Raw genomic sequence first — 11,584 nt, 5'->3', positions numbered from 1 at the left:
GAAGCCCCCGCCGGCCACCGAACCACGTCCTTACCACGGTGTTTGTGTTTGCCGAGTTCGCCATTTCCACACAACACAAACAAGAAGGGGAGAACCCCAAGAAAACAAGACAAAACCAAAAACTCAAAACACCCGGAGGGTGAACCAAGTCACCGTACGATGGGGGGAGGAAAAAAAAAATCTTAAAATTGGATCCTGACGGAGTAGAGGGGAGCGGTGAGGAGAGCAGGAGGAGGGGGGCACTCCTCCCGGCGCTAAAAACCTCGAGAATCGCCTTTCAAAAAAAAAAAAAAAAAAAGGCAACGACCCTGCGAGGGTCCAGGGGGCGTTGCCCACTCCCCACCCCGCGCGAAGGAGGGAAACCACCGGTCACCGCTCCTAGCGCCACCGCTGCCGCCACCGGCTGCAGCTCCAGCCGTCCGGTCCGCCTGCTTCTCGCCTTTATATAGCGAGCCAACGAGCTGCGCGAGCCTCCGCCGCCGCTCCGCCGAGAGACAGGGCGTAGGGGAGGGAGGGGCGGAAAAGGCGGGGGCAGCGGTGGGCGGGGCCGAGCGCGAGACACCGCGAGAGCCGCGTGCGCAGGCGCGCCGGGGCCCAGGCCGCCGCGGGCCGCGCCGTCGTCACGGGCCGTGGAGGGTGCTGGGCGGGCGGAGCCCGGGGGCTGGAGGAGTGTAGCCGAGCCGCCACTTCCCCAAGTATCGCGTGATCACGTGATTGGCACTCGGACGGAAGTCTTCGGCCGCGCATTGAGCAAAGCGATGTGGGGAGGCGCGAGTCCCGGGAACATTGCTGTCCCAGGCCTGCTGCTTCCGCCTCTGGCCAGGAGTTTTCGCGCGGTCCCGCGCTGGAAGACCTACGGGGTGGGAGGGGGCGAGTGCCTCGGTGGGAATGGCCGCGGGGGTGGGCCGATCACGTGGTTCCTTCCGGCCTGTGGTGCGCACGGTTTCGGAGTAGAATGTCAAATGCGGAGTCACCTCTCCGAGCGAGAACCGAAATCTATCTGTAAGCCCCGCGGCGCTAGAACTTGTCACCGATGGCGGACCTTCTCTCGTTTTGTAAAAGGGTTGAAGGCCGATTTGCATGTCGGTCTTCACGTCCCCGTAGCAGAAACCAGCCAAGGCGTTTGACCCCTCCTGGGTACGACTGCGAAGTTCCCCAAACCTTTGGCCCCTACTAGTTCTCGTACTTTAAATAACTTCTTAACCACCGTGGACATGGTAAAAACAAAAACACCACCATTGTATTACGAAAACATGGTAGCGTCTTCTGATTTTTAGTAACACTGCAAATATACCCACAAACCCAACACATAGGGACCGATCGCATCTGAAATATGTTCCCTTGACCGACCAAGCTGCAGTGAGAAAGGGGTCAAAGTGCCCGTGCTGGGTGTACAGTTCAACGGGCGTTTTTGCTGCCCAAGCAAATTATACTTTATATCAAAAGTTCACATGCAACAGAAAATGTGTTTACAGGGCACACTACACGGTGCGGTTTCCTTGTCTCTAGGAATTGAGAAGCATGGAATGAAATGAGGAACTTTGCCCCCAAAAGGCAAAACAAAATGCCAAAGTTGTACACTGCTGTAATGTAAATAAATACCGAAGGCATCCTCCCAGAGGAGGGAGGAAATGAAGCAGCCTCCGGAACCTGGCAGATGGGACTGGAGAAAAGCTCAGTAAGGCTCAGAGATGCATTTGTGAATTGACATAAAATTTGAGATTGCTCCTGACATCATCTGATGATCATCCACTCACCGCCACTCTCTTGCTTCACAGTTGACCACACAGCTGCCTGTATATTAAGAGAACTTGTTGCCTCCATACATATACATACAACCCTCTCTTTGCACAAGCATTCCCTCACCTTTTGTTCCCTCCAACTCTAAATGAACAAATGTTTTGCCATTGGTTAGCATTGAGAGTACTGTAGACAGGTGATTAGGACCACCCATGATATTTGCTCTTCACAGCAGTGGGAGGGGTGAATGCCCTCAGCTGCTGTGGTCTACTCCAAAAAAAAAAAAAAAATCAGCCATTGTGAAACCCTATGGGGTAATCAGCATCAAGTTTATGGCAACTAGTTTAAAGGGTATTCTAAAGTAGAAGTTACTGTTGTGGTAGTGGCTAATCTCTTCTGAAATAAGATCCATTTGAAGTTGAATTTACTCCTATAGCCTAATTAACATAAAACCTATTTCCAGGGCCCTGGTAGCACTACAAAGGAGACCTGGTGAGTCAGTGATAAATGCTTGCCTCCCAGGGGATGATAAGCGCTTAGTACCCACCAACTGCTCCATTTTGTGGCAGTCTTCCATTAAGAGTTTAGCCTCTGGAAACCCTATAAAAACCGAGCCTACTGCCCTGAGTTGAAGCCTACTCTTAATGACCCTGTAGGACATGTAGAATTACCCCTTGTGAGTCTCCAAGACTTATCACTTCAAGGAGTAGAAAGTCTTGTTTTTCTCCCAGGGGAGGAGATGGTGGTTTCAAACTCCTGACCTTTCAGAACTATGACCTTGTGGATCACTGACCATGTAGATGGCTGACCTTGCAGCACCATCTCACAGCTCTGCAGGTAGCCACTATACCACCAAGGTTCCCACTCCCTACAGAGAGGTTCTCTAGGGTCCCTGTGAGTAAGAAAGGATTCAATTAGATGGCAACAGGTTGGGGAGGGGTGGTGGTGTTGTTTTTGGTATAGCTACAAATCATTTTCCATCATGTGCTCCCTAAAGGTTGTTGGTTCCAACCCACCCAGAGTGCTGCAGAATAAAAGCCTCACTGACTTCCATAAAAATGACAGTCTCATCTTTTCAGCCAAGCCACAGGTCTGTTAGGAAAACAAAAACATTAGTGAGATCTGAACGCCTAAAAGAATCAACTATTTGAGATAAGAAGGGCAGCGTTTCCCCACAAGGAAAGCTCAGAAGGGTTAGAAAGAGAAAAAGGAAACATGGCCAACATGAGTTAAGAGATGTTCCCTAACAGGGATCGGCACCACTAAGAGTGTGAGTTGTGAGCACAACGGCAGGCATGCTCATTTTCACTAGCTTTGTTTTAATATAGTCAGTGTTGTTGAAGTCGTTTTTGTAGTTGCCATTTATGCTTTAGTTGTTTCATCTCAGACTTTGTTTCTCAAGGGTTCAAACGAGTTTGGAGGGTGACTTACTATTTGAATCTTGATTAAGGTTGACATGACCTCTTCCGGCTTCCTTGGTCATTGTTTAAGATTAGTAAGAGGCAGTCATTGGAAAGAAGATGTCAAGATAATGAACTGTAGAATTATTTTCGTGTACTAACTGTGTTTTGTATACTCATTGTTTTGTGTGGCCTGCCAAGCAATTTGAGAATTATAGCTCACCTGCAGGTTATATGTGATCAATAGTTAGAAAAATTCATTTAAGTATTGCTAGGTCACTGAAATACTTTGAGCATCCACTAAATAGCATTGTTCTGTTCGGTGCTCCATAAGCTAGCTTCCTAAAATAAGGCACTTACTCTCTTTCTCGTTTCCCCTTGGTGCAGGTTGTTAATTAGGCTCCATCATTCTGGGGTTCTCGTTGTGTTGGTGCCTCAGATCCAACTCATAGCAACAGAGCAAATGCTCCCCGGTTCTTCACCATCTTCACAATGGCTATTAAGTTCCAGCCCGTTATTGCAGCCCCCGTGTCCGTCCATCTCGTCGAGGGTCTTCCTCTATTTTACCAAGCATGATGTCCTTTTCCAGGAACTTGCCTCTGCTAAGAACAGATCCAAAGTAAGTGAGATGAAGTCACATACCAGGGCATGGACTCAATACGGAGGGTAACAAGATGAAACACAATGGGTATCAACTGCGGAGTGGACAACTGATCTGCTCCGTCAACCTTCACCCAATTCCCAATCAAAAGTTAAAAATGAAGAAGATTCGTCAAGAAAACGCTGTGGAGCAGTTCTACCCTGTAACACAGGGACTAGCCCTCGCTAAGAACTGAAGGCAGTGGACTTGGTTTCTCTGGGTTAAGGGTCAGGACCTCAATGTGTATTTTTGGAAGACATTCGATTTATAACAGGTACCCATTAACAAACTGGTTACCCTGGAATAGATTACAACTCCAGGCCCCCCAGAGCCCAGTAGAATTCTCCTCGAGGCTTGCCAGGACTTAAAATTTACAGAAGCAGACTACCTCATCTCTCTCCAGTGGGGCTGCTGGCAGGTTCCACCTACTGAGCTCTCAGTTGCCAGTTCCTATAACAGGTACTTTTGGGTTTATTGATTTCTGACTTTTATGTATGTTTTAAATGTCCCATTTAACAAAATAAACATATTTTACAACCAATGATGCTTCTTTTCTTCAGTCTAAAGTATCAGTATCCCTAAGAAGACCGGGTGTTCTGTTATAAATGTAATTAATATTAAGCACTGTGTTTAATTACATGTGTTTCCTCTTTCTCTGATTTCCCAGCTATGTAGGCTTCATTTTAAATCACAGCTATGATTTGGGACAATTGAAAATGGAGAAATGCATAAGAGGCTTGCTCAGGGAGTTTTATAAAAATGTTCTTCCCATGCCAGATGATCTTTTGATTTATAGATCTCTGTTATAATCTTCCCACTCATATGGCTTCAACTCGATAGAGGTTTCTGATATCACTGAAAAGTCTACATAGACAACGTTTTAATAATCCTAGCAGGTCAAGTAAATCTGTATTTAATCTACCAACTACAGTTTTGTAGAGAATTATTACTGAAACTGGAATTAAATGGGCTGATTTGAGTTCACTAGAACCTTGCTGTCTCTGGTGGTAGAGGGTTTAAGTAAAGGTAGGAGAGATTTTCAAAGGAAAGGCTTAGGAAGGTTATCTTAGATCTCAGACCAGAGAGGAAGTACGACTTCTGCATGAAGACCAAGGGCGGGGCTTTCCTTTTACATGGGTGATTGTCAAAAAATCAAGGCGTGCAAGCCAAAGAATCAAAACTCCGAATTACTGTGTTTACATCAAAACTCAGCCGTGGGGTCAATTCTGACTCATGGTGAGCCAGCAGAACGGAGCAGAAGTGCCCCATGAGTTTCCGAGGCTGTCAGGCTCTTGGAAGTAGAAAACCCACCTTTCTCCTGGAGCATTGGGTGTGGGTTTTTTGTTTGTTTGTTTTGAGCGGGTGGTTTTGAATTGTTGGGTTTGTGGTTAGCAGCCCAATAGGGAGCTACTATGCCACCGATTAAGTAATAATGAGATGGAGAGAAGCAAAAACTAACAAGAGTGTTTAAACAAGCAAATTTTCAAAAAATTATTTTACTGAGGGCTCGTACAATTCTTATCACAGTCCATACATACATCCATTGAGTCAAGCACATATGTACACCTGTTGCCCTCCTCAATCTCAAAACATTTGCCCTCTACTTTAGCCCTCAATATCGTTTGCTCATTTTTCCCCTTCCCTCCCCCCTCCCCCTTCCCTGAACCTTTCATAATTCATTAATTATTATAGTTTTGTCATAAGTTACAATGTCCGACGTCTCCCTCCGCCTTCTTCTCTGCTGTTCATTCCCCAGGCAGGAGGCTATACTTAGATTCTTGTAATTGGTTCCCGCAATTTTTTTTTTAAAAGGAGAACTTTGCCACTTTGTATTCTCTGCCTAACTGAGAAGCAATAATAATAATAATGGGTTTATATGGCAGTGTTTGGTTTTTTAAAAACTTTAAACTCTCTCAAAGTTGATGGTGGTGAAGATATTGAATTGTACATGAGGTATATGTTAATAAAATGGGTTTGTTTTACATCATATTATGAGAGGTTTGTACAACTCATTTTTTTTAAACCTTTTATTAGGGGCTCATACAACTGTTATTGCAATCCATACACACATCAATTGTGTAAAGCGCATTTGTACATCATTCTCAAAACATTTTCTCTCCACTTAAACCCCCGGCATTAGGTCCTCATTTTTCCCCTCCCTCCCCGCCCGCCCCCCTTATGAGCCCTTGATACTTTATAAATTGTTATTTTGTCATATCTTGCAGTTTGTACAAATCTTATCACAATTCATACATACATCCATTGTGTCAAGCACATTTGTACATTTGTTGCCATCATTCTCAAAACATTTTCTTTCTACTCTAGCCCTTGGTATCAGCTCATTTTTCCCTCCCTCCCTCACGAACCCTTGATAATTTATAAATTATTTTTCATGTCTTACACTGTCCGATGTCTCCCTTCACCTACTTTTTCTGTTGCCTGTCCCCCAGGGAGGGGGGTTATATGTAGATCCTTGTGATCGCCTACCCCTTTGTCCCCCACCTTCCCCTTACCCTCCTGGTATCGCTACTCTCATTATTGATCCTGAGGGGTTTATCTGTCCTGGATTCCCTGTGTTTCCAGCTCCAGGCTGTACCAGTGTACATTCTCTGGTCTAGCTGGATTTGCAAGGTAGAATTGAGATCATGATAGTGGGAGGGAGGAAGCATTAAAGAACTAGAGGAAAGTTGTATATTTCATTGGTGCTATACTGCACCCTGACTCATCTCCTTCCCGCAACCCTTCTGTAAAGGGAGGTCCAGTTGCCTACAGAGAGATGGGCTTTGGATCTCCACTCCACACTCCCCCTCATTTTTTTAAAAAACCTTTAATCACAAATTGTCTCCAGTTTGTACTAGTCCTATGTCATACTATTTTAAGAGACAACATTGAAGACTCTTTGAGCCAGTTTCAGAGATTAAAAAGCCCTTAGTCCAAGACTCTGTGAGGGTTTAAGTCAGAGGGTGTTGTTCCCTGAGTTTTCCAAATAGGTGTTAACAATATGGAAAACATCGTTTGGAATGGGGGGGGGAAACAAGTAAATCTAGAGTGTGCAAAGGAGCCATAGAGGCATAGTGGGCTAACAATGAACTGCTCACACAAGGTCAGCAGTCCAAGCCCACCGGTCGCTATGCAGGAGAGAGATGAGGCCGTCTACTCCTATAAAGATTTAAAGTCTCAGGAACTCAAAGGGGCAGTTCTACTCTGTCCTAAAGGGTCACTGTGAGTCAAAACAGACTCGATGATGGGAGTTTGGTTTTGTGTTTAGTTTGCAAGCATACAAATTTGAGACTTAAAATATACTTTGTCTCAATTAAATATAATTTCTTGCATAAAATCATCATTAAAAACATTTCTTTAAGTGCCTCGAATAACTGATTTCTACATTGCTTTGTGTTCCAAATTACACTTATTTAATTATTGAATTTGGCAAGAACAGTCATTTTCTAGCCAGAGTCTCTAGAATCCAAACATTTTAGTTTAGCTTGACAAATTACATTATGAAGGTTTTTATAAAATAAGAAAATGTAGGATGACCATTACTAGTGTTAGAAAATTTGGAAGGATATTTCTTTGTCTTTAACCTATTGGACTCCTCTTAAAGAGATAGAAAAATAAGTCCTGCCAGTGGCAGTGGAATTGCATAATAAATTAAGAAGAAAAAAAATAAAAGCCTATATTGAAAGGGATAGTAAGATTGCAAGTACCTAAGGATACGAACTGTGGAATTTAATAGACCTCAGAGCTGGTCCGGGCTCTGACCATTGACAAGTTAAATCACCTCCCTTACCTGTCAAATGATGTTTGTAACACTACTTTAGAGAGGCCCATGTGAACTAAGAGCGAATCTGTGTAAAGCTCCTAAGCACAATGGAAAACAGGTCCTCAGTCATGTTAGGTAGAACAGCAGCCATGTAAATCAATGGTACGGAAAATTACATGATGAGTCTATTAAATCTTTATCTGCTAGACCATGTTGTGCTGTGGACAAAAGGTTAGGATTCAAAGCGCAATGTTGAAATGAGTGTGCCAATTAAGTGAGCACCTTTTGGCTGTTTTGTTGTTTTAATCTCAGCTCTCAGATTAAGAATCAAAGAGGAAAACAAGTTTGAAATGAAACGTATAGTACTCTGAGTTCATTTATTTTTGACCATTTTATTTATATACTGAGGTTAAAATGACTCAGATTATTTACAGTAAAAGGCTTGATAGAAACCTCTACTCAGCTATGTAATGTAATTGCTCAAGTCTAGAGTGCATTACCACTCAATAAATCTTACATTAAAGCGACAGGTTTTTCAGCTTTCTGATACAGTGTAAAGCGTGTGAGGTGAAAGACAATCAGTACGATGATAAAATACACCTGAGCAAAGATGAAACCCAGGCCCAGGAGACACCCCTTCTCCTTGGATTCCTATTTTCTACCCTCCTTAGTCAAATTGATCATAATAATGGCTTTATTTTCAAAGGATAGGATTCATCCCCAATTTTCCTCTTTAATTCATGTGTCCAAATATTTCTTTTTGATCTTAGCTAAAAATGACAATCAAATCCAAGTCCTGCCTTTCTAACCTCTCCTGCACCTCCTTGCGGCCTTTCCTCCTCCCGTTTCTTCTTTCTCTCTTCCTTTGCTTTGCTTTCGGCTTCCTAAGGCAGTCATTATGGAATGCCAGTTATAATAAGCCTCTTTTCAACAAGCACCTAATAGATGTAGGTGTCCAATGTTAGGATAAAAATAATAAAATCAGAATCTCTCTCTTTTTTTTTAATGTGATTGAATAGTAATCAGCACATATAGGCTGTTCTCGAGCCCTCCCATATGTTTTTAGTCTCTGATATTCGGCCTACTTCATTTTAATCTCAACCAATCATGACATTTTAAAATCAATTTATTTGTGGGTAAGGCAACCACAACAAAACGTTAAATTACAAAGACCACTATATAAAAATTATGTTGAATAAAGCATGAGGCTCTAGTAATCTCATCTCTTTAGCTACAGAACTCACCTAGGTTTTTCTTATGCTTGCAAGTAATCTCTAGTTAGCCTACATGTTGTTATGCGCTATCCAGCTGATTCTGACACATAGTGACCCTACTGGCCAGAGTGGAATTGCAATGGGTGAGCCGCTAACCAAGGAATCAATGGTTCAAACTCACTGACTGATCAAGAAATACAGTCTGCTTCCATCAAGAATACAGTTTTCTAAACCCTAGTGAGCAGTTCTATTCTGTCCCAAAGGTATATGAGTTGGAATCTATTATCAGCAGTGGGCTGTTTTTGTTTTAATCTTAATCTATTTGAGGGCATTTTGTTTGTTTGTTTGTTACTTAGATTTTTAATCTTCATGGAAGCAGACTACCACATCCTTCTCCCAAATAGGGGCTGGTGAGTTTGATTAGCACTGAGCACTTTAACCAGGGTTCTACTAGGTCGTGTGTGTGTGTGTGTGTGTGTGTGTATGAATACAGTTCCTATTTTAACAAAAAATGAATTCATACCTTACATTTTGCAGGGAACTTACTTTTTGTCACAGACTCAGTGTATGATAAACTTCTTCCTAGGCCAGTAAAATGTTAAAGGTCTCCGATGGTGTCCAATGGCCAAATGGAATTTCATATTATGACAATACCATAATTTATTAAACCAATCCCAGTTGCACTGTTTCCCTTCTTGCTGTTATAAACATTGCTGCCACCATTATTGTTATGCTTGCACCTTTATGCATTTTGAAATGATTTCTTGTAGGATAAAAGCCAGTTGCTAGTGTCGTTCATTCCAACTCTAAGTAGAACTGCACCCACTGGGCTTTCGAGGCTGAAACCTTCCAGAAGCTCTCTCCAGACTTTTTTTCCGAGTTGTGGGTAAGTTCAAGCCACTAACCTTTCCATTGGTGTTAGCCCTTAGAAATGGACTTGATCTGTCCCAGAATGTCTACATATTAGATACTTATTGATAATCACAACTCATCTAACTCAATAGACTAATTCCTTCCTTCTTCTTAAATTTATAAAAGTCCCACAGAGCTGTCCGATAAAGTTAAGAGCAATCTCCTTTCTCATTTCTCCAGAAAGAGAAGTGGTTAGTCTTTTCAAATTTGATTATCTTTTTTTTTTTTTACAATGATACAACATTGTTTTATTTGGTACCCTATTTGGCTCATATTTTCATTAAGTTTGTGATTACATTATCTTTTTTTTTTTCTTTTTTAACATTTTATTAGGGGCTCATACAACTGTTATCCCAATCCATACACACATCAATTGTGTGATTATCTTTTTTTATACTACACATTTATAATGCTAGATTTTCCCTCTCTGTTTACCCCATCATCTTCTTTCTTTATGAAGTCTTTGATATAATGTGTTTTCTTAAAAAATACATATATACATCTTAAAAAGAAAGCTATCAAGCATTTTCACCATGTGGCTTATTGCACATTATTTATTTTTTATTATTGCATGTTTTCTCTTATATAAAGAAAGATGAAAGCTGTCACTAATTCCCAAGACCTGGCAATATATTTTCTGAAATTTGCACAGATTCCCATTTTTCAAAATCATAATGATTTCCTTTGTATATCTGGTACTCACTGTACTTTTCATCTATTCAATCAACAAATATTCACTGGGCATCAGACCTTATTCTAAGCCAGCGGTTCTGACCCTGTGGGTCGCAACCCCTGTGGGGGTCGAAGGACCCTTTCACAGGGTCACTGGATTCATAACGGTAGCAAAATTACAGTTATGAAGTAGTAACAAAAATAATTTTATGGTTGGGGGGGTGTCACCACAACATGAGGAACTGTATTAAAGAGTCGCGGCATTAGGAAAGTTGAGAACCACTGTTCTAGGCCATCAGGGAACAGCACAAAATGAAACAGACCAAATTCCCTGCCCTCGTGAAGATTCTCAGGCAAGACTGATAGTAAACATACAAGTAAAACATGATGCATCGAGCCATTGTAGGGATTTGAATGAGAAGGGTCGAGGTTAAAGGAAGTGGAAAGCATCAGAATTCTGTCCTGAAGGAATGATGACTTGCCTTGTGAGAGACATGGGGTTTCAGGAAAATGAGGTCTCACAGATCCCTCACAGGCAGTCCTTTGAGGACGGGAAAATGTGGGTGTGCTTTGTTAGAGCTAGGGGAAGCTGAGAGGAAACACATTCGGATGAGAGAGTTCTGGGTAGTTAAGTTTAGATATTTGTTGGACACTGAAGTGGTGAAGTCAAATAAATTCCATATGCGTTGAGAGCTGACCTGGAGATAAAGACTTGGGAAATATTAAGTATATACAGGTATTTACGACCATGAGAATGTACGAGATCTGGTAAAGCAGACAAAGGAAAGAGATTCGGACAGTGGGAGCATGGAGCTGCAGACAGGGCAGCAATGATGTGTAATATTTACATGCCAACCATGAGACTGTGGGTGGTGGCCAAGACAAGGACACTAAGGAAACAATGTTGCAGGAAAGAGAGTGTTTTACAGTATGAAATGCTACTATGAAGCGTGGGAACTGAGATTGATTTAAAAACTGACCTTGAGTTTGATAAGGTGGAAAACATTGACAGCGGCCATTCCAGGGCAGGGTAGTAACCAAGAGGACGATGAATTGGAGAGAAGTGAGAGGAAAATAAGAAGTGAGAAAAAATGGGAGGAACAAATAGGGAACCACATTCTGGAGAAGCTTTGCTATGAAAGCTTATACCCAGAAATGTAATCTGTGATCGGTCGTGGGATTTATTAGAGATGATTTCCAAGCTGATGGGAATACTCCAACCGAAAAAGGAAATAACCATGGT

At 42.3% G+C, this 11,584-nt stretch overlaps 1 protein-coding gene across 2 annotated transcripts in view; it reads right to left on the bottom strand.

Moving 5' to 3' along the window:
• GTF2A1 (general transcription factor IIA subunit 1) overlaps positions 1 to 304 on the bottom strand; it is a 44,610-nt gene extending 44,306 nt beyond the window's left edge. For both annotated transcript variants that reach the window (XM_004698748.2, XM_045287899.1), the window contains exon 1: positions 35 to 304. In XM_004698748.2, coding sequence (XP_004698805.1) covers positions 35 to 64 — 30 coding nt within the window. In that variant the 5' untranslated portion in view covers positions 65 to 304. The remainder of the gene's footprint in view (positions 1 to 34) is intronic.
• Between the last annotated feature and the right edge of the window lie 11,280 nt (positions 305 to 11,584).

The sequence above is a fragment of the Echinops telfairi genome, unplaced genomic scaffold, assembly GCF_000313985.2.
Source record: "Echinops telfairi isolate 266 unplaced genomic scaffold, ASM31398v2 ScPeMD7_18;HRSCAF=68, whole genome shotgun sequence".
Taxonomy (NCBI): domain Eukaryota; kingdom Metazoa; phylum Chordata; class Mammalia; order Afrosoricida; family Tenrecidae; genus Echinops; species Echinops telfairi.
This window is presented reverse-complemented; position numbering and strand designations above follow the sequence as displayed.